Raw genomic sequence first — 23,416 nt, 5'->3', positions numbered from 1 at the left:
TGCAGTTTGTTTATTTATTTTGTCTATTTGTAATTGTACTGTGTGTTGCAATATTCCTGAATAAAGTATTTTCTTTCTTTCTTTCTTCTTTCTTCTTTTGCAAGTGCGCATTGGTTGACTTCACGTCCTTAAGAACTATGTTGTTTTAATTTAAATCTAATATATTTTGGTTTTTAATACTGTCATTATGCGCATTGTACTGCCTTAAAAAGCTTTTAAAAATAAATTACATATATATTATAGGATTACAGGTAGAATAAAACGAATCGAATAAATAACATATTTTTATTACTCTAATCATGAGTTTGATTATTTCAATAATACCTATGGATGAAGTCGGCATTTTGGTATAAATAGCAACTATTCATAAAAACAGAACGTCTACATGTTTAACTACGGACTCATAACGTTAAGATGGCACTATTAAAAACTTAAATTTAGAAACAACCAATAAATAATAACAATCGATTAAAAACAATCTTGTAACCATACGAAATTAATACAAGAATATAATGAATTTATGTAAACAATAACATTTTAGGTCTTGATTCTTGGGAGTGAATTTATTCTTAAATGTGAGATTCTTAAAAGTGAAGTGATTGACAGATAATCTTGATAAGAAAGGATTCTCAACCGGGAATTGATTCTTAAATATTTATTGTTATTGATTTTGTTATTTATTCCGTCAGAGTCCGTTTATATAAAAACTAAGAGTAATTGGTACGTGGCTCGCCGGATCACAGATCGGTGCTCAGTCTGTTCCTCTTTACTTCCGTCTGCGACCCTGAAAAAATCACATACACCGTTAATCATCGTCATCATGACTCACACTGCTGGGCAAAGGCCACTTTCAACCGAAGAAACCTCGAATCAGCAGTCGAGCTTTTTATGAAATGGATGCAGCACACGAGAATGAATTATATCTTACAATAAATGAACATATGTACAGTCAACTTCATTAGTAGATGAACAGATAAAAGTTCCAAAAATAACAATACATTCAAACGTTCATAAGTAGCTAAACAACCCTAGCGTCATATTTAGATGAACATCGTAAAGCGTCAAAATTAGATAATGCATCAAAAGTAGCTGAACATCGTATGTACAAAATGGCTTACGTCACTAATATAATACGAGTATGTCACTGTGAACAGTGTCAAAAGCAAGTGAACCTGCTATTACAGTGTGTTAATCTACTTTTGAAACTCCACGCCATTTATCGAAGTATAGTATTGGTTGTGTTAGCTACTCATGAGCGCTTGAGTGTACAGGTATTTTTTAAACCTTAATCTGTTCATCTACTTTTGGAGCAGACTGTACAATGTACATCTATTGATATTGATTATTTAATCAACCCCAGAGAAGACTGTTTTACGTGAAGTCAGCCACAGATTTGTTGCTACCCTTAGAGGTAAATTGAAATAGGGTGTTTGGGGGGTCCCGCGCTGTCTCCCTCCCGCTGATGTCTACAATTTGCTATTGCGACGCGACTAGTTTCTATATTCAGAGCGGACTAGTAATTTGGCGCGAACTTAGCTGCGTTAGTATGCCCTTACGTTGCTATGTAATTTGGATAAAAATATAGAACCCTATTGGGAAAGTGATGTGTACTTACAGCAATCTTCCTCTCCTTGTTGGCGCACTCGGAGCGCACCCTGAAGGGGTCCACGTACATGCAGATGCACTGCTGCACGAGGTTCTCGCGCAGCATGCCGCTGCTGATGGTGGCGGCGGCCTGCTGCAGCTGCTGCTTCTGCTGCTCCGGGCTCAGAGCGCAGAACGCCGGGCCCGAGATCAGGTAGCCGTCCGTCTGAACACAAACATTATATCTCTATGAGCTTTTGCCCGCGGCTTCGCTCGCGTTACGAAGTAATATTATTAACTAAGAAGATTTATACAAACTTTCATCCCCTATTTTATCCCCTTGGGGGTAGAATTGATCAAAATCGTTTCGTAGCGGATGCCTACGTCATAACATCTACTTGCATGCCAAATTTCAGTCCGATCCGTCTAGTGGTTTGGGATGTGCGTTGATAGATCACTATGTAAGTCAGTCACCTTTAAGTTATATATATTTCTCTATTATAACATACCATTATATCTTACTAGCTGACCTGGCGAACGTTGTGTTGCCATATAAATAAAAATGTTAATGGTGAACAACCCTTATCACTTAGGTATGAAAAATAGATAGTAGCCGATTCTCAGACCTACTGAATATGCATATAAAATTTGGTGAAAATCGGTTAAGACGTTTCGGAGGAGTACGGTTACTAATATTGTGACACAAGAATTTTATATATAAGATTATTATTATAACTCTCATAGCTAGATACGAAAATGTAAACTGTACTATTAACGGAACATACTGAAAATTTTAAATTATTGTTGCATTAGCTTATGTTTACTTATAATGTTCACACACAGGCGAGACCTAAAATCTCGCCTACGATTAAGTCATACAAAACTTACACATGACTTATCGCCAGGCGATAATTGCCTATGTTTGAAGTTCATACGAGTATCGTACAAATCAGTTTGAATCGTTTTCAGTGCGAGATTTCTCATTCGAGTTTAGTTGTTATGGAATTGTAATTGAAGGAAAAACGTGTTAGATGCTCCCACACAATATCTTCTCGCTGTCCATATTTTAACCCAATACCTTTTCTTCTTTTTCCGTTTAAATACAAGAATTAATGATACATTGATAACATTTGACAATGATATCATCATATATTATCAAAGTAATACATCGTTCTTATAAAACCAATACAGACGTGGCGGTTACCAGCGCAGATAAAATACTATTCTCTCTAAAAATAACAATTACTTAAATTACAAAACAATTTACCTTATATGTCATTTCTACACAAGCGTCGTGGGGAATGCCAATGGCGCCATGCTTAGCAGCTAAGGTCTTGTGTGCACCTGAAAATAATTTACAATTAAAAAACCAACCTTTAACAGCTCAAAAAGTATCTTTGTTAGAAAAAACAACAGTTAGTGATATAAGTGGATTCTAATCTTGGATTAGGTTCGAAATCTTATGCCTTTGCTTGACTTCTACTTCGCAGATTTGGTAGAAATAAATCAATATTTTTACCCAGGAAATATCCAAGTTATTTAGGATTCACTCTTATTTAGGTTTTTCCTCAGAATTGTTAAATTGGCTTCTTTTTTAATCATATACGAGTAGTATGGTGATTACTGCCGCCCAACAACATCTGTAATCAACCCCAGATAAGATAAGATTCCTACTTGAGGTCGGCGACAGATGCTCCGCTGAAGAATAAACTGGAATGCCTTCCAACAATGCTGGAAAAGTATGTCTCCCTTACCACACCCTTCGAACCAGAACACAGCAGCGCTTAACACTGCTGTTATTAGGCAGATATTGCCGTGGTACTGCCGAAGTCGAACCACAGAGATTCTACCACCTCTAATTCATTTACTATATTCATATAATGTGATGAACTTACCGGCAACTGGTTTGCCTCCCATGGTAAGACCGTCCAGGCCGGTTACAAGAGTGTGTGTGATGGCATTGTTCTCCATGATGTCTTCATAAAGCACCGCACTGATAGCTTCCATCTGGAATTTAATGAGCATTGATCATACATTTATTTTATGATCTTCCCTTATTATTGATCTGATATTTCGCGATGGATCTGTCAATCTGAAGCGTATTTCTGCTAAGAGAATTTTTTTTATATTATAGGAGTAGTAGACGAGCATGCAGTGCACCTGATGACAAGTGGCTACTGTCGCCCATGGACATCTGTGATCAACCTCAAATAGGTTTAGATGTTCCTACATAAGGTAGGCCACAGCTGCACCGTTACCCCAGAGGACTAAGCTGGAACGCCTCGGAAAAGTATGTCTCCCCTACCACGCTCTTCGAACCAGAACACAGCAGTGCTTAACACTGATGTTATGAGGCTGAAATAGATCTGGCGGTGGTGCTAGCAGAGTTGAAGCTTGTGGACTTACAGGGAAGAACTGGCTCTCGCACGATTCGCCAACGGATGCGACGAAGTGCTTGACGGCGCCGGGCCGCAGCGGCAGCTCCCACACGCTCTGGTATGTCAGCATCACGTTGTATAAGCCTGTAAGAATTGGTCATTTTAACATGAAGTCTAGTGCTGATACCGTACTCTGGAAGACACATTGGAAACTTTAGTGGAGAAACATCTAATATTCAAAGGAGGAATTTGTGTTTCCTTCTTTTGTCTTTTTGTGTTGTAAGAATTGTAGTTAGTTGTATTATAGATGTCGTCACGAATTTTTTTTTCTCGTCAATGCATAAGTGTATTTTGTAAAGCAACTTAAACCTCCTATGGACACTGCTCATGGACATCTGTAATCAATCTGAGATCGGACTAATCCGACCTCCTAATCCTACGCCGGCTACAGATGCGCAGCTTTGGGTTAAGCTGGAACGCCTCGGAAAAGTATGTCTCCCTTACCACACCCTTCAAACCAGACCACAGCAGCGCTTAACACTGCTGTCATTAGGCGGAAATAGTTGTGGCGGTGGTGCCACCGGAGTCGAACCACAAAGGGTTCACCTTCATATAGGTAAATATTCTTACCAAGTTTAACTTTGAAGTAGTTGATGACGTCCACCACAATTTCTTCGTACTTGTCGATAGTTTCCTGGTGTACCTTGATGGGCTCGAACAAGTCGTAACGGCTCTTGTCGTCGAATTTAACTTTCGGGTGTTTAAGTTTCACTGAAACAAAAACGTCATCTTCCTATACCAAATACAAAAAATAATCAACATTCTACTATTTTCCAAGCTTTTATGAAAATTTATGAAAATGTGTAAGAAATGGAAAAATGTATGTCGTATTGTGCGACTTTTTAGAATCGAAACCGATAGATTCCTACCAGAGAGATGTGGAAAATTTGAGGGGGAATATATTAGCACCTGTTAATTTATACCTAAAGATAAACTTTTAAACGGCGGAAACTTAGTTGCCAGCCTATTATATTATAAATGAACTTACAATCAGTGTCATAGATGATGGGGTACGGGAATTTCGAGGTGATGCCGACGAGGTATATCTTGATGTCGTTAATTTTCTTGCTCTTGAGAGTGTCCACGAGCGTGCCCACAAGTGGGACTACCACCTCCTTGTAATACTTCTCGTTGTTCTGTTCGAAAACGATATTATGGATTAAATAAACATACTAGATATTACACGTATAATCGATAATAAAAAACAAAAGCCTTATACACTCACAGCTCCACGCTAGGATTCCCTATATCGTGGGTGCTATGAACACATACAGAGATAAATACACAAACACCCACACAGATCAGAAACAGAAACCACAATTCATCATTTAGATATCCGTCTAGCCGGGGCTCGAACCCGGGATCCTCATCACGAAGGACAATGGAATAAAATTATAAAATCGTATAATGTCATCGGTTCTTCATAGTTTTTCAAAATTTTGAATTAAACTGATCGTTCAAAGTGGGTAAAAGTTAAGTTCAAAGATTCCCTTACGTATACATACATACATACATACATATATACAGACAAACATACAAGTGAAGCTAATAAAAGCGTAGTATAAAAACAACAACAACAAACAACGAATACCTGAGTAATTTCAACAGTGACGACGATATCCGCTTGTTTATTCGGCAGCTTCAGTTCATACACATCGCCGACCTCCTTCGGCGAGTCCGCGTCGGTGCAGCGCACGCAGCGCGCCGGCAGCGCGGCCGGCAGCAGCCCGCTCACCGCCAGCGCCGCGTAGCCGCGCGCCAGGTCGCACGCCGCGCGGTACGCCGCTTCGTCCTCGCCGGACACAGCGTGGATACACGCTTGCCTGGTGACGAACGAAATATTATAAGTCTCGAAGGACCGCGTGGATGTACGCTAGTCTGGTGACGAACGTATGTTATTAGTTTTGAAGGACCGCGTGGATGCACGCTTGTCTGGTGACCAAGGGATATTATAAGTTTGGAAGGACCGCGTGGATATACGCTTGTCTGGTAACCAAGGGATATTATGAGTTTGGAAGGACCGCGTGGATGCACGCTTGTCTGGTAACCAACGGATTATTAAGTTTCGAAGGATATATCACGGTTATTTATCGACCGATACCCCGTGAATGCACGCTATCGATCGATCTACTAACCAACGGATTGTTTATACTTGAGCCTAACGGTGAAACAGAAAAAAGGTGCAAAAAGAGCTCTCATACAAAGCCGGCGATGCATTGGCGACTCCTCTGGTGTTACGAATGTCCATAGGCGGCGTTGACTACTTTCCATCAGGTAGTACGTCCGTCTAATCGTTAGGTTAAACAATAAAAAAAAAGATGTGCTACCTGATGGAAGGTAGACAACGTCGCCTATGGACATTTGCAATATCAGACGAGACGACCAATTTATCCTTCGAAACTTACCACACCTATTTCTACCTCATAACAGCAGTGTAAACGGTGCTGTGTTATGGTTTAAAGAGTTTGGTAAGGGAGACATACATTTCTGAGGCGTTCACTTACGAATCTAATCCCTTCTGGGGTTGATTACAGATAGCCATGGGCGGCAGTAGCTTGCCATATGGATTGCATGCTTATCTTCTACTTCTATATTATAAAAATGAACTTAAGTAAGAGCTCTCCTTCAAAGCCAGCGATGCATTGGCGACACCTCTGGTTGCAAATGTCCATAAGCGACGTTAACTACTTTCTATCAGGTAGCCCGTCTGCTTTATCGTTAGGACGCATGCTTGTCTGGTACCAAATGGATTTTTTAAGTTTCGAAGGACATCTGTTTGGTATAGGTACCTATACTATCTATACCAAGTAGTACTACTTGCATTATAAATATGTCACCTGAAAGGCGCGACGTCCAACACGAGTGAGAGAGGCCGGAGCGGAGACTGTCCTCCAAAGACCGCCTCGCAAGCCGGCGGCATCGCCATGTGGTGCTGGTGGTGCGAATGCTCGGGCGTCTTCACCTGCGGGCAGCTGCCGGCCATGCGGTACGCGTTGCCGAACTCGCTCTCCGATGTTGAGATCTGGAAATGGAAAAAAATTAACGAAATGTTTCTGATCACAAACAAAGGATTCTACCACGTTTAAGGCTTCAGGGTTTGATGGTGCCCTTTCCACCTATTGCCACATAATAACTGTGTCACACGCTACTCCATTAAAAGTTACGCCACATTAAAAGTTGGCATTGTTTTCTTTTAAACGAGACAACTGTAGTGAGTGGGATGAGAAATATTATTTACAAGAAGCTATAAACATCAATACATCCATCCTCAGAAACTTTCACCTTTATAATATTAGTAGGATTTTATTTTAAAATACAAAGTTAATAGAAGATTAGTTTCGTATCACTGCAAAATCTCACCTTTCCATTAGGTAGCTTGAAGTCGTCGAAAGGCTCGTTGTTCCCGTCTCCCAGAAGGCCGCGTATTTTGCCAAGATAGAAGCCGTTGACGTCAATGTAACACACCTGTTCAACATTAACATATTTTTAGAAATAATTTACATGCCAACGACGAGTAACGAGGATCATCAATTGATTAAAAATTGTTTGTATTTCGTAAAGAATTCCGTCTCCAATTTTATGGAACTCTTCAAATTTAAAGAGTACATTCTTTATTATGGTAATTCTTGTTTAACAGTATTTTATATTACCACAGATATAACATCAGCCAGGTAAACAATTAAAATATTTAAAGCTTCAAGATAATAATCTTAAAACTAAAGATTTCAATACTAACCTCGAGTTTGCTGGTACAGAAGACCATAAGACCGTACTTAGAGCCAAGTCCAATGCGCCCATTGGGTTGTTTGAACGCAAATACATCGTCTTCAATGACTGGGAAACCGTGGTTTGCTCCATTTAATGCCACCTGCAAACAAAATATGATTGATTTAAAGTTTCTAGCAGATCATGGGAGCCTTCAAATTTGATAGTCTTCAAAAAGGAATCCAGGATTCCTAGTCAATGTCATAAATACAAAAAAGGTGATTAAATATCGAGTCAACTTTTGTAGTGTAGAAAGATATAAAGTCTAAATATAAAGTCTTGTGATTGACGTGTCTCATCCATCTTTACATTTTATTATACTTAATTACTTTGAAGTCTTAGATTGTCTCTTACGACTACACTATTATATAGTCCAGAAATCTTACTTGTCCGTTCTCCTTCAATTCGATGGTGGTGCCGCTCTTGTCCTCCAGGATGAGTGACTTGGGTTGTCCGTTCTGCATCTGCGAGATGAGCGTGAAGTTCCTGTCAACGTGGTCGTGGACGAGCACGTAGCGGCAGTTGCCCGGGAACGTCAGGTGGCGGCCATCGAACGTGAATATATGCTGACCGTTGATCACTACCGCTCGCACTGTGGTCAAAGATATGAAATCATATTGAAGCAATCAAACATGATGCATGATTAGATTTGCAAATTTCAGTCATGGAATTCTTCATACTCGAAATTATATAAAAAAAGCACAAAACTTAATGAAATTCATTGGATCTAGTATCGAAATATCCATCGAGTGTGGACTGATTAAATGATGAAAGTAGAATAATGCATAAAGACAATGCTAAACTGTAATATATTGATCACAAAATAATGATAATCACGATAGAACAAATCATAAGTAATGATGAAACATTTAAAAGTATTGTGGATTATGTATAGTCCGCGAAAACTACTAGTCCGCGCTGAATATAGAAATGAATGGCGTCGCCATAGCAAATTCTATGGCTACACCTACTCGGAACAACTTCAGAGCGGATTAGCAGTTTGCCGATAACTGTACCTACTTCACAATTAAAGACGTTGAACACAGTGAAATTATACGTACATCTAGCGGGTATCTCGTCCAATGGGTTGAGAGAGCGAGGTCTGTAAGCCTTAATCAAGTCCAGAGGGCTGGGGATGTCACCACGGATGAACTGGTTGATCAAACTGAAGGACGCCGATCCTCCGAAGCTTGGAGATGAAATCGATGTTGGGCCAATGAATGGCAGCTGTGGAAAACATAGATAACATTTTTTAATTAATTAAATAATAAAAAAGCATGTCGACTTACAACGTAATCGATACAGAATTTTTTAGTCCGTAAGTAATTCATTTAAATATTGCGAGCAATCTTTTTTTCACAACCTAAAATATAAAAATTAAAAAACTATTCCTCCTCTTTTTTAAATTTCCCAGTTAAACAGGTTTCCTCACGTTTTTTTCGATTTAACTTCTCCGATCCTCGGGAATCCCCCTGACAATATTTCCTTGTATCCAATAAGTCAATAATCACGCTGTTGATCATAGGCATCGATTTAAAAGATTCTCATAGTTGGGAGTCCTGACCCTGACAATATTTCCTTGTATCCAATAAGTCAATAATCACGCTGTTGATCATAGGCATCGATTTAAAAGATTCTCATAGTTCTTGGAAATCCTATTCCTCGGAATATGTCATTGTTACGTCCAATAAGTCAATACTCACGCTGTTGATCATAGGTACGTTCGGTACTCCGAGCTCGTTGAGTTGCGTGCGAACAAACTTCACGATCGAGCTGACAGCGGCGACCAGCTTCTCGTACACATTGCGAAGTTCCGCCGCCTCGTCCATCTTCTCTTGGTTGATTTTCTGTGGGAAAAGATTCATGAAACATTTCTATTTTTTAAAGAGGTAACGATTTTTTTATAATATGGAAGTAGCAGACGAGCATGCAGCCTGATGGTAAGTGGCTACTGCCCATGGACATCTGTAATCAACCCCAGATAGGATTAGATGTTCCTACCTGAGGTCGGCCACAGATACGCCGCTACTCCTGAGGACTAAGCAGGGACTCCTCAGAAAAGTATGTCTCCCTTACCCTTCAAACCAGAACACAGCAGCGCTTAACACTGCTGTAATAAGGCAGAAATCGATGTGGCGGTGGTGCCGCCGGAGTCTAACACACAAAGGTTTCCACCACCTTCAACTTCACCTTGGTAAATGGTTATTGCCATTAGAATCTGTAATTAACCTTAAATAAGTTAAGATCCTTACCAGAGGTGGTCACAGATTCGTTGCTAGCGCTGAGGACTAAGTAGGAACGCCTCTGTATGTCTACATCGTTATAATTGATAGATAAACCATGTTTACTCATATCATGTTGTCGAGATGTTGGTAGTTTGTTGACTTTCAAAAAGTATTCTATATGAATCAATTTTGAATAAATGAGATTTGAATTTGAATTTGAGTTACTTAGATTTAAGTACTATGATGAAACTGGCCCATGATAGAATTGCTTGTATATATTCTTTACAGCCTGCATGGCACCATTAACAGCAGCAGACTAAATATCAATTGGGCAAGTCAGTTTGCCACTTCAAGCTAAATCTCTTCGCTTATCTTCTAGAAAAGAGTCGTTCTACAGTCTCCTAACCATAATGATCTAATGGTAGTGACTCATACTAACGACCCACGTGATGGAGTGATCACCATACTCGTACCAGTCTGACGCGCAAAGGGTTTCGAGTTCGAACCCCGGCTGATGAACTTAGATATCTGTTCTGGGTCTGGGTGTTTGTGTATTCGTCTCTGTGTGTATCCAAAGCACCCATGATGCAGGGAATCCTGGTATGGGGCTGTGAGTGTACAAAGCATTAATTAGTCAATTATCATACCTTTTCAGTATATTTGTAGAGTGCATCCGCGAAGTTCCTGACTTCCTCTGTAGGCAGCACTCCGCGCACGGCGTTGTGCACCTCCTTCAGCATGTTCAGGAGTTGTTGCGGGATCGACAGCTCTTGGTACTGGTGCAAAATATACATAAATTATATTATAGTTAATGTTTACATCTGCAAATGTAATTTTGTGAAGAATTTATGATTTAACTTTGTGATTTGGAACTATGTTTCGGTTGCGTATTAAGACTTGTTCACTTAATTTATTCTCAATCTCATACTCCCATTGGAAAAATATTGAAATAAAAAATAATTTATTCTTTTTGACAAATAGTCTTAAACACTTTAATAAGGTTCCTCAAACATCATTTTATAATTTATATCCATCTGCATTATATTATTTCAATCACTCCAGATATTTTGTCTATTAGCATTTAATAGCAACAATATTTTAATTATTTGTATAAAATACTTGAGTCCCTCTAACATTTAGAATAATGAATACAGCTCATTCTTTCGATCCCATACATCAAAAGCGTATTAATCCTATAGTGCCAGGTCAGATTTGTAATATTACATTATACAGTAAAGGCAGTAAAATAAAGTAAAATTACGGTAAATCTACTGTAATTACAGTGCATGTGGCAACACTGCCTATCAGTATGTTTTATGTCAACACTAACCTTCTCCTTAATGAATGAAATGATGGGCAGTTCCTTAATCTGAGCGCCGAGGTCCGCAAAGAATGCTGTTGCCTTCGCACGCCACTCCTTGAGCTGAGCCACCAGTATCCTCGTCAGATCTACATACAAAAAATAAAAACAAACATAAGGAGAAAGCTACATACATATGTATGTAGTAGTGTAATAGTATATGTGTGTTTTGAACCCTCTGTGGTTCGACTCCGGCATCACCACCGCTACACCTATTTCTGCCTCATAACAGCAGTGTTAAGTGGACCAGATAACTTCTACAAGTACCTATTATTAAATTTCATACGAAGTTTTCAATAGGAATTTTAAAATGTTTATAGTGGTTATAGGACAAGATTTAAATTGATATCTTTTTTCAGTATCATAGTTGGGATTTTTAATCTATTGAGTACAGCGATCTCAAAATCTACATCCCATTGTCTATTTTCTATTCCTCTACTAGAGATGTCTTTAACATCACTTATCTTTTTCAATATTTAAATTAGTTTTGTGGAGATCTGACGACGCTTACCCTTGAAGATTTCAGTGAAAGTATTGGCCAGTTCTTGTAATTCGGGCTTGTGTTTCTCGAAGAAGTCGATAGCCAAAGCCACGTAGTAGGTGGCAGCATCGATGAGCCCGTCCAAGTACTCCTTCAGCATTGTTGATACGTTGGTGTACAGTTCTTTGAGTTGTGGTTCCACCTAAAACATCATAGATATTATAGACATAATATTCAACGAAATCATGAAGTGTAAAACCTCAAGAGGGTCAAGAGTAACACTAGATCCTCTAGATGGAGAAAGAAAGTTCACCGCCATATGTACAAGACAAGATATTTTAAAGGTTAGTATGGTAATTTATGTAAAAATGAGCTCAATTCGATTTTTTTAAGTAATATTATCAAATGGTGAAATAATACAGGTTTTTTTTATTATGGAAGTCATTTGATTCCTAATTAGTATAATAGTTTGATTTTAATTTGTATCTTTGCTATTCATTATAATATTATACCCAGTTGAAAAAACAGCTTAAATACGAATAAATGTTTTTTTTTTTCCAAAATTTGGGTGACAAAGATTTTGTTTACTTTTATGATGATATCCTTAATATAATTATTATTGTAGCTTTATCTTACCTGTTTCTCATATAACTCCTGGGTCTTGTGACAGATATCCATGATGGCCGCGTTGATCTTGTCGACGATTGGCTTGGTCACCGTCACGATGTCGTCAATCATCTTCGCTAGGAACTGGACTATATGGCTCCTAGAAACATTTTGTAACAATTTTCATACATTAGCAAGTTATGTATTCCAAACATTTAACTTATTCAGACTTGGAATAAGTACAACATAGACTAATACACGACGTCTAAACTAAGACGTCTTGCTAAAGATAAAGTTCAGCTATTTCCAAAATAATTTTCTAAACCAGTTTATAAATAGTACTTCGTTTTTTTTAATAATATACGAGTATGCAGTCCACCTGATGGGAAGTGGCTATCGCCGCCCATCGACATCTGTAATCAACCCCAGATAGGATTAGATTCCTACCTAAGGTCGGCCACAGACATATTGTTTATGCTAGAAATTGTATTAAATCAAAAGCATTTAACTTTTCATAATACTACAATAATTACTTACAGTGATTCCGAAATCTCCTTGAGGGCCTGGTCGTTGGAGACTTCATTGACTAACTTCTTGAAGTCGTCAGCGTACGCTTGCTCCATCTGCTTGATGGTTGGTTCCACCCTCTTCATGGTCTTCTTAAACTCCTCGCTGGCCTTGCCTGCCAATCCCTTGATCTTGGTCTCCAGAGTTGTTACGTCGTTCTTCAGGGCACTCTGATAAAAATATAATTTTGTTATCAGCACAGTTGAATACAAACACGGGTCTGTGGTTATCAGGTATGGACAACTGAATCATCATTTTCTTATTACTCCACTCTTGATTTTTAGAATTTATAAGGCTTATGTGTATAATATCTTACGTTGATCACATAGCAGTCAATACACTCCACGCAAGCATAAATACATTATAGATATTGTCTGATTTTACCACATTTACCATACGAAATGACAAATATGTTTGAAAATTAATCTGATTAAAAATCTGTAGAAGCTGTTTGCGTCATCTTAAAATAAGATCAAAAAATCATCAAATAATTATTACAATTACAAATTACACTTACCACGAAGTAATTGAAGTTCTCCTTAGAGGCACCGTAGTCGCTCTTGACGAGATTGTCCTTAAGGTAGAGGGCGCCATGGATGATGTTCTTCTTGTGTCCGGGGAGGATGATGTCCGCGGATATATCTAGACGTTTCTCTGGCTCGATGTGACCAATGATAGAGAGCTTGCGTTCCTTGTCATCTAAAAGAAAATGGATTCACAATTTTAATAAAATTTAACCAAATCTGATAATCTATCCGATGTGAAATAGGTTTTTGTTCTCTGATAAATTGGTAGTATGACGGAGGAGCTGCATCCATTTCTTCAAATCTATCAATACTACTCAGGTACTACTAACTCTACTACTAAAATGAATGTTTTATAAGAATTAGAGTTAATATTGATACGCGTGATAATAATCGATGAGTGAAATGTCGATTTAACTTAAGTTACTTTTCCGAGGCATTCCAGCTTAGTCCTCAGGGGTAGCGGCGCATCTGTAGCCGACATCAGGACATATCTAATCCTATCTGGCTTGATTACAGATGTCAATAACCATTTATCATCAGGTGGACTGCATGCTCGTCTGCTACTCTTATATTATAAAAATAGTCACTATAATCAAGGGCAAACTTACCACTATATCCAGTAGTGAACTCGTAGTACTGGAAGTCCTTAGCGACCGCCTTCAAGGTTACAGGCTTGCCTTCCAAGAAGCTGAAGTTAATTTCTCCCTGTTGTAAGTTATCCTTCAAGATGGCGCTGCCTTCAATATCCATCACCTTCACAATTGGTGTGTCCAGCTAAAAGACATTTTATTTAATTAAAATCTATGGCAATGGGAAAATCGAATTTGTAATACTCATAACTTTATGTAGTGAAATGAAAATACACTTACCAAGATTTTAATGTGTACTGGATTAACTTCCAAGTAGAACTTCGGTTCGCGATCCTGAAAAAAGGAAATTAAATATTTAGTTACGGCCACATAAATAAAAGAAGTATTTGAATAAGAAAATCGAAAACAAACTAAGAAGAAGAATAACAAAATAAATTGAAACTAAACAAAAGTAAGTACAATTTTACTAACTAAAATGAACTAATATTAGTTAAGAACTCACGCCTCCAAGTGTTGGATGAGAGAATGTGGCGGATGTTTCGATCTTTAGTGTCTTGTCGTCAGGCCTCTGCACGTTGCCGCGGAGTTTCACGGTTGCTTCCTGAAATATCGCCAAGTTATTAAGCACAAAATTTATTGAGTACATTAACACCTTTGATCCAAGGTATCCTCCTACACTATCAGCTGAAGTTAATCATGGATGCATAGAATGGCTAACTAGAATCACCGTATTTAAATACCTTGCACTTAAACACTTTGAAACAAAAAGGCTATCCCTGAATGACTAGAAATCGGGTAAGACAGATATGGGTGTGGTGATGAGGCCATCATACTCAGTACGGACGATATCATTGGAAGATTTGTACTACCATCATATCTAAAAGAAGTGACAATTGAACAGACAGTTCAATTGACGATGGGCTTAGAATATAAATCTAATGTCAATAATTGCAATACCACAACTAGAAACTACAGGAATGCAAATATGATTTATCACCGATTTCTACGTTCATTGTGACCTTGCTGACTTTAAAAAAATAAGATTCACTGAAACAATCGACATCAATTAAAATTGACTTTTATATACCTTGCCCAGTTTAGGATGACTGAAGCCAAATTCAGCGATAGCTGATCCTTGGACATCGCTGGTAGTGACATCGATGTTAAACCTCGCGGCTGTCTTCTGCTGTGGCCTGTTCTTGTCGGGGTACAAGCACACTTCACCGCGGATGGGGAATGGCAAACTCTTGCCTGTTGGGTATTGGACTATCGACTCCAGCGCCAGCACTCTCTGAGGCAACGTGACCGTGATACCGGCTGGGAATTCTGCAACGAGGAGTGTTTTTTTATTTATAGTACTTCAAGATTCTAATTTGACAGCATTGTTCTTTTTTAGCAGTTTTTAAGCAATTATGCAACATTACTAGGTAGCAATGAAAATAATGCATAGTGTTGCGATTTTTTTATTGTGAGTCTTATGATTAAATTCCAACACATGTACTGAATATTTGAGGTATAAACGTGAAAGAAAAACTTTATGAAGAAACATATCAATAAAATTCTCACAAGAGGGTAAAGTCTACCAATCTACATTTTTCAAGCATAGTAGACTATGCTTTAAGACCTTAACTTACTTAAGTAAATGTTAATGAGAGCTGATGATGCTTAATACTTACTGCCAAAATCAGGCTGGCTGTACATGTGTAGATGGTATTTCTTGTCCTCTTTGTTGATGTGGAGGTTCAGGTCGTACTGGGGGAACTTCTTCTCAGAGAACTCGTTGACAACCTCCAGACCGAACTCAGGTGCGAAGCCTAGTTTACGGAGATCGAAGCCCACGTTCACCAAATGCTGAACAACGCCGGGTTCTAGAAGAAATTTAAATTTAAATTTTCAGCTAACACTTGATATCATTAAGTTGACTGCCTTTTCAACTCTCTCTTTCCGACAACATAAGCGCTGCTGTGTTCTGGTTTGAAAGGACAGAGTAAGGGAGACATACTTTTTCGAGGCGTTCCAGCTTAGGCCTAAGGAGTAGTGGCGCATCTGTGACCGACCTCAGGTAGGAATATCTAAACCTATGTAGGATTGATTATAGATGTCCATCAGCGGCAGTAGCCACTTACCATAAGGTGGACTGCATGCTCGTCTGCTTCTTCTATATTACAAAAAAATAGACTTTACAGATTGAAGTCAGGTTACAGAAGACAGACAGAAGACAGGTTATAGATAAAAGTTGATGTAGGTGGTAATTAATTAGCTTTTATAGTCTGATTCATAATTAGGTGTCCAAAATGTAAACAAAGGTATTGACCTATCAAGAAAATACGTTTCAAATGGTAATTTCTTATTTTTGACGATATTAAATTAATACAACAATAATAAAATAATAAATTAAGATCAATTCACATTTTCTAATATTTATATTACCTCAATTACGTTCCAATAATAATAAAAAACAAGGTTTATGTAGAAAATTTAAATATGATATAATGGTAACACAACTGGAACCCAAAACATTACTTGTGCCGTCATTTTTAAGTTTCGTAGCTGATATTATTCATTTTCGTGATTGTAATCGAACTCGAATGTATTATCGTTTTCATAGCGCGTTTGTTAAATTGTGAATAATTGTAAAGTTTTCGTTAGTTTAGTTTTTTTTTTTGTTGAGTTTGTTAAAGTTTTTGTTTCTTGTTAATTTTCATGTACAGTGACATTTCTTTGTTTACATATTGAACACCTAATTATGAATCAGGCTATAGTCAAAGAGCAGTCAAGGAACTCACTCTGCATGTTGATCTTGGAGAGGATGTCTACGTGAGCGCACTGCTTCTTCTCCTCACAGTACACGTACGAGTTCTTGTACTCCATGTTGGTGATGCGCGATTCCGCTACGTAGCTACGCTCGCCAATAGCCAGGTTCACGAACGTCTGTTGGTAATAAAGTGTACCTTTACTCACTGGTTTTAAGTCTAGAATGCTTGCAGGCCATCTGATAGTAAGTCATGTATAGTCCACCCCAAAAAATTACTGCCTGTTTTTAAGTCTAGAGTTCCCGTAGCCTATCTGATGGTAAGTCATCTGTAGTCAACCCCAAATAATTAAGGTCTTATCTAAAGTCAATGAAACACAGCCACTCTAGACGCGACCCGACATCTCTCGACCCGCATGTCGGAGCGGTCACCATACCGGTCTGACGCGTTGAGGGTCCCGGGTTCAATTCCCTGTCGGACAGATGTCTAAATGATGATTTTAGATTTCTGTTTCTGGGTCTGAGTGTTTATGTATTTGTCTATTTGTGTGTCCATGGCACCCACGACACAGGGAATCCTAGTGTGGGGCTGTGAGTGTAGAAAGCGTTTAGACGCTTTTAAAAGGTACGAGTAGAAACAGCTTCCTAACATTGAATGATCACTGCCAGTGAAAAAATGGTCTATCAAGGCTGGTCTTGCCAAATCTGAGGATGAACTAAAAAATAATAATTAAAAAATATTACCTCCACGCCCTGCTCATTGCCCTCAGTGAGGACGGTACGGATGTACTTGAAGTTAGCTGGTTTCTGGTCATTCTTGAGGGTCACGGAGCCGGAACCCTCGATGATAGTCTTCGGTCCCTCTTGCTTGCTGATGAATGAGGTGCTATGGACGAAGCAATACTTATGTAACAGCTATACATCTTGCATTGTCGATCTTGTATAGATAGATAGTAAAATGGAAGTAGCATTTCCCACTTTGTAACCACCTCCATATAGACCAGGGATTTTGCCTGTAGCCGATAACAGATACATAGCTCCTAAGATACATTGGCATTTAATCAATGCAATCAACCGGTAAATATACAGATTCAAATGTCGATTATAAAAAGCTAATTAATAAATTATAAATATATTTTAGTTCACGGAATCGATCGACGAGGACTAAATTTTTATCAATTTTATGATGTCTCCGTACAATATTGAAAAGGAATTTAGGTAAATGTGTCATATCCCTGAAACTGATACACCGCACCGAATGTCGCTGTAGCAATATATTCTAAATAAAGTTTTAGATCTAACCTGCCACTTAGAACGTTCTTATTGTCGTTAACAGCACGGAACTCCAGCCTCTTGCCGCTACCAGCGTCCTTGCTGGAGACGTCCACAGCACAGTTCTTTAGACCAAGTTTCTCGGAGTTGCCGTTGAACTTGAAAGCTACGTTGTCTTTCTGGATGCTGCCTTCAGTGTTCACGTCCATATTGAAGTCGCGGAAGTTCTCCACCTTCATCTCCAGCTTGCCTTGGTTCGAGCTCATCGAAGTTCCTTTCAAGTAGATCCTAAGAGGCATTAACATTAAATTTTAAATACGTTAAGAATGACAATTAGATTCTTACAACAACGGTTACAACAACAAAGACAAAACATTATAGACAAAAAAAATCTTTTATAGAATCGCAAAATCGAATGCTATTTGCAAATTACTTAAACATAGTAAATCAAACAATAATTATGTTTATTTACATAAACGGATTCTACGAAAAGGGGCAACAGAAGTTTACATAGTAATCCTAAATGGTCAAAATGCCTATCACCCACCTGCTCTGTTTGGGGCTTTCCGGGCTGGTAAACTTGAGGTCGAAGAGCGGCTGGGACTTGGAGTACACGACCACACTGTCCGATTTGTACACGCGGCCGTCAGCGTCAACCACCAGATGCGTGCTCACGGTGTCCGGTGACGGTTTCTGTTGAATTATATATCATTAGGTGGAATCTCTTGCGTCTTTAGCTAAGGGCACATGAGGCCCGTGCCCAGAATCCCCGAAATAATAGGGAACAAAGCCAACATATATATAACACGCGAAGATTTACAAAGATTTAAGTGGTATTGGCATTATGGTGTTTGAACCTTCAACCTGGTAGAACCGGTATGTAATAACAGCAGTATTAAGCGCTGCTGTGTTCCGATTGGAAGGGTGTGGTAAGGGACCCATACTTCTCCGAGGCATTCCAGTCCTTAAGGGTAGCGGCGCTGTGGCAGACGTCAGGTAGGAATATAATCCTATCCAGTTGATTATAGTTGTCCATGGGCAACAACAGTGTTTTTTATATATTTAACGATAAGGCAGACGGGCTACCTGGTGGAAAGCAGTCCTTATACCTTGCAAGACATTTGCAACACCAGAGGAGTCGCCAATGCATCGTTAGCTTTAAATGTGTCCATCAGGTGGACTGCATGCTCGTCTGCTACTCTAATATTATTAAAACCTATTTCTGTCTAATCTATCTATAACCTGTCTTTCTGTAACCTATGATCTTACCTTGGAAGTGAAATCAACATCTAATCTCTTGAACTTCTCAGCTTGGGGTGCATTAGCGGAGATCTTAAGCGCGGTGTGTTGTGGCGCGGCGGTGGCGTGGGCGGCCACGCTCGCCGTCTTGCCCTTGCCGTACTGGGCTTTCAGCTCCACGTTACCGGTCTTTGTTTCACCTGGAAATTTAAGCCGTCAGTTTCTCCCTTCCCTCGCTAAATGATTTTAGAATAATATTGTCGAATTGAAACAATTTAAAATGGGTTTCAAAGGGAAACCAATTCTTTATTTAAATCAGAAACTGTAAAGTTTAGTCATTTTGCCTAAAAAATAAAATTAAACCAAATGTGAGGTAGATGGATTAATCTACCACTACCGCTTGTCAATGGATTCTCCCCGCCACTGCAGTTTATAATACTATCAGTTACCAAAAATATTTAAAACCACGTATTGAGAGTATAGGAATGCCAAATTAATTCGCAAATCAAATTAAGTTATGCATTAATACTTATTTTCATGTATCAATATTTATATTAGTGTAAAAAAAAATAACGTTACAAATTCAAATAAATGAGAACTTACCATCGAGGTTGGCTTGGTAGTTAACATCGAACACCAAGGGGTCATTGTGCGGGACCAGTATTTTGACTTTAGTGTTGCCAGCCTTGGGTCCATATTTTCCACTCGCGTCTACTTTGTAAACGTCTCCATTAATTTGTACCGATTCGATCAGTGTCACCTGGAATAATATCGTATCATTCAATTCCTACTAATGATCTATTCGCGAATTAATATTAAATTTTCATGGAATCGAAATTCGTAAAAAATAGAAATGATCTGAAAGATTCTGAATCTGAGGTTCTAGTTATGACAAATGACGATAGGACAATTTCTCATTCACAATTGCTGATGTGGGTATGCAATGACAAAATGGTAAAGCCAAATTTCTTGGTATTAGCATTTTAGCCCTGCGGAGAATAACGCGAAAATAAGATACGAGTAAGATTATTAATTTGAAGACAGTTTTAAAAAAACCAAAGTACCTCAGCATCCTTGTTCTCAGGCTGTAGGTAGAGTAAGGTGGAGATCCACTTGATGTCATGGGCCTTTTCCAGCGGTAGACGGAAAGTCATGGTGTAATCGTCCAAATACCTAACGGAAAAATAATACTATAAGATAAAAATAACAATGATATAAATGTTTTAAGTATCTAAAAAGTAAAAGATTAGCAAAAGAATGTGTACTTCTATTAATCCGACTATTAACCTGATAATAGTAACGGTGTTGAAAATTCTGACAGTGCATTTTCAATGATCGTAGGGTACAAATACAGGTCTGTGTCGTACACAAACATCTAGATCAAGATCGGAAATCTATCTATTATTTAGATGCCTGCATGGCAGAAGGTTGAATCCAAAACCCTCTTGATATCAGTAGATGAGTATACGACGCAGGTTATCGTGTAAAATCGTTATATTTAACTTCCATCTATCACCTTTGATCCACTACTGGACTAGACCTTCTGGTATTACTAAGACCGATCCTGTGGCATATGTTTATTGTCATTCACTTGTTATACCACAAATATTCAGAAATACTTAAACGATTAAAATATTAGTCTAATGTGAAGCTAACCGCATTAAGTAAAATTATAAATTAAAAATTGATTTATACGCTAGCGGCATTAGTCTTAAGTTGAGATTATGAGTTAACATTTTATGAAGAACAGGCCTTATGTGTTTATTCCTTCACTTCTTCTGTATAAACAATATACCTTGCGAAGACGTGGAAGGTTTTTGAAGTTCAAAATGAATAAAATATTTTGATTACGTTTCTGGAGACACTCACTTCCTCTCTCCCTTTTCAGGTAGATTCATGACGAATTTGCCAGCGAGTTCCGCGAACAAATCGTCTCCATAGCTCGCCTTCACGCGGTATACGTCATCAGCATGTGGGAGCTCCGTGTAGGTGGCGCTGGCTACTAGCGACATCGGCTTGGGGATCAGGCTGCCCTTGAGTTGACCCTAAAAATCAGACTTAATATGATAGTGTAACCCTTACAACCATTAGACTTTTTTGATTCCTTTTAATTTAAATTGTTAAGTCCGTCAAGCTTATCAAATAAATATACGAAGTAAATTTTATTCATATGATTTTTTAAAATGACCCTTTGCATTTTTAGATTCTGTAGAACTTTTTTTAGCTTTAATTTATATTTGCATAAAAGTTCACAAATGTTTCTTTTGTGTTTCATTACTGTTCAACAATAGTTACATTTTAAAGCTTCCATCAAGCTGGGGATTCTGGTTAGACCAAAGAGCCAATAAGTATATATAATAAGTATATAAATTTATTAAGACCCATCATACTTACATCGAAAGATGCTTCAGACTTGTCGCCTTTCTGAATATCCTTGTACGTGAAGGTATTGACGATATTGCCGCCATCTTTGAGCTTGAACTCGATCTGGCCGTCCAAGTCGATGTTCTTGTCGAAGTCGGTATTAGTGACTTTGGTCTTGTAGCTGATGGAGGAGCCAGCGTCTCCGCGCTTGGGACAGTCGGAGAGGTAAACCTCAGCATGGCCGTCATACGTCTGGAAACGGTGCAAGAATATGAAGAACAGAAATCATAGTACGTTAATTGTTTTAGGTGCAATACAGTTGCAGAGTAAGGAAATTATAAATAAATATAAACATTTGGTTTCAATGTCATACTTTGGTACTTCACGGTTTTTGTTCTCATACACTCACCAAGTATTAAACTTGACGATGACGCAACCATCTTAATCTTCAGGGGGACAACATTTTTGCAATTGGCTTTTGATAGAATTCTTGTACTATGTGAAAACATGTACTACCTATCACCAATAGATGTCACCAGTTTCATATAGCTCATAATATGCATACTATATGCCTCTTGGCAAGATTTTCACATGGAGTGTACATGGATGGAGTACATGTTTGTTTTCTACTTCAATCTTATAAAAAGCTACGTACCTCGTCCTTGACCGTCATGTCACGGTCAACCTTAAGCGTGAGGATCCGGCCGGTGGGCAGGCACACCTCGACTGACCCGTGCGCCTTGCCCGACGCAGACAGCGTGCCGTCTTGGTGGATGTTCACTTCGCTCTGTTTTCCTGCGTAGTTCAACTTATTCCTGGTAAAACGAAAAAAAAACATTTATATTTTTATTACCTCATAAACTGTTCCACAAAGGGTCATTTACAATAAAAGCAATCGAAACATAAAATAAATGAAAGTAAAATAAATAATTATTCATTATGATCTAAACACCTACGAGTAAATATATTGATTTTTTTTCCTATTTTTTTAAATTTGTAAACCGAATAAAACTATACAGAAGTTTACATTGGTTATGCCATCTTCCGTATAGTATTCTCTCTAATCTGGTTTCAAATATGGATTGAAGAAATGAAAACAAAAGGATTCACCACATTTACATAAAATAAAGATGAACTCAAAGTAGCGATATTTTCCGAAATACTTCAGCTTAGTCTGGCGTAGCGGCGTATGTATGGTCAATCTTAGGTGGGAATCTAGTCTTGTCTGTAGTTGATTGGATATCTTCTGGACCGGCAGTATCGAATTAAAATCAGGAGGAAAGCATGCTCGTCTACTACTTCTATATTACTACATTAATCGTGTACTCACTTGGACTCTATAAGTTTGGGCGTCCTCTTGTTGTTTGTGGTAAAGTGCAGTTTATCGTTATTATCTTTTTCGAAATTGAGGAAGAGGTCGACATCGGCGTTGAAAACGGGTTCTTTGGCGACAAACTTTACGTCTCCCTTGATCTTACGACCAGCCTGTAACAGAACATTATTATTTATACAAAACCCAAAAATGATAATTATTTTAACCTAAATGATTGCAATATTTCATATTCCAACTTCCTCTCCGCGCAGTAATTGCACATGTGTGATATCATAAATATTACGTTTTCTGTCAGAAGTTCTAATTGTATAAG

The 23,416-nt window shown here is 38.4% G+C and overlaps 1 protein-coding gene across 1 annotated transcript in view; it reads right to left on the bottom strand.

The window, feature by feature from the left end:
- Window positions 1–271: 271 nt before the first annotated feature.
- apolpp (retinoid- and fatty-acid binding glycoprotein apolipophorin) overlaps window positions 272–23,416 on the bottom strand; it is a 43,632-nt gene continuing 20,487 nt past the window's right edge. Inside the window, exons 24-59 of the mRNA XM_073089974.1 lie at window positions 23,101–23,255; window positions 22,426–22,585; window positions 21,801–22,022; window positions 21,276–21,451; window positions 20,471–20,579; window positions 20,010–20,166; window positions 19,437–19,606; window positions 18,715–18,860; window positions 18,198–18,455; window positions 17,640–17,781; window positions 16,930–17,074; window positions 15,820–16,011; window positions 15,231–15,469; window positions 14,646–14,744; window positions 14,423–14,476; window positions 14,162–14,327; window positions 13,544–13,725; window positions 12,997–13,196; window positions 12,490–12,619; window positions 11,884–12,055; window positions 11,343–11,461; window positions 10,660–10,788; window positions 9,491–9,634; window positions 8,849–9,014; window positions 8,174–8,379; window positions 7,759–7,890; window positions 7,383–7,487; window positions 6,860–7,044; window positions 5,614–5,845; window positions 5,011–5,158; window positions 4,593–4,733; window positions 3,991–4,106; window positions 3,480–3,591; window positions 2,852–2,928; window positions 1,616–1,810; window positions 272–784 (exon numbers count right to left, since the gene is read on the bottom strand). Of these exons, the coding sequence (XP_072946075.1) occupies window positions 767–784; window positions 1,616–1,810; window positions 2,852–2,928; window positions 3,480–3,591; window positions 3,991–4,106; window positions 4,593–4,733; window positions 5,011–5,158; window positions 5,614–5,845; window positions 6,860–7,044; window positions 7,383–7,487; window positions 7,759–7,890; window positions 8,174–8,379; window positions 8,849–9,014; window positions 9,491–9,634; window positions 10,660–10,788; window positions 11,343–11,461; window positions 11,884–12,055; window positions 12,490–12,619; window positions 12,997–13,196; window positions 13,544–13,725; window positions 14,162–14,327; window positions 14,423–14,476; window positions 14,646–14,744; window positions 15,231–15,469; window positions 15,820–16,011; window positions 16,930–17,074; window positions 17,640–17,781; window positions 18,198–18,455; window positions 18,715–18,860; window positions 19,437–19,606; window positions 20,010–20,166; window positions 20,471–20,579; window positions 21,276–21,451; window positions 21,801–22,022; window positions 22,426–22,585; window positions 23,101–23,255 (5,499 nt within the window). The 3' untranslated portion in view covers window positions 272–766. The remainder of the gene's footprint in view (window positions 785–1,615; window positions 1,811–2,851; window positions 2,929–3,479; window positions 3,592–3,990; window positions 4,107–4,592; window positions 4,734–5,010; window positions 5,159–5,613; window positions 5,846–6,859; window positions 7,045–7,382; window positions 7,488–7,758; window positions 7,891–8,173; window positions 8,380–8,848; window positions 9,015–9,490; window positions 9,635–10,659; window positions 10,789–11,342; window positions 11,462–11,883; window positions 12,056–12,489; window positions 12,620–12,996; window positions 13,197–13,543; window positions 13,726–14,161; window positions 14,328–14,422; window positions 14,477–14,645; window positions 14,745–15,230; window positions 15,470–15,819; window positions 16,012–16,929; window positions 17,075–17,639; window positions 17,782–18,197; window positions 18,456–18,714; window positions 18,861–19,436; window positions 19,607–20,009; window positions 20,167–20,470; window positions 20,580–21,275; window positions 21,452–21,800; window positions 22,023–22,425; window positions 22,586–23,100; window positions 23,256–23,416) is intronic.

The sequence above is a fragment of the Epargyreus clarus genome, unplaced genomic scaffold, assembly GCF_041222505.1.
Source record: "Epargyreus clarus isolate Ecla_fem2 unplaced genomic scaffold, WU_Ecla_fem_2.2 ptg000031l, whole genome shotgun sequence".
Taxonomy (NCBI): domain Eukaryota; kingdom Metazoa; phylum Arthropoda; class Insecta; order Lepidoptera; family Hesperiidae; genus Epargyreus; species Epargyreus clarus.
This window is presented reverse-complemented; position numbering and strand designations above follow the sequence as displayed.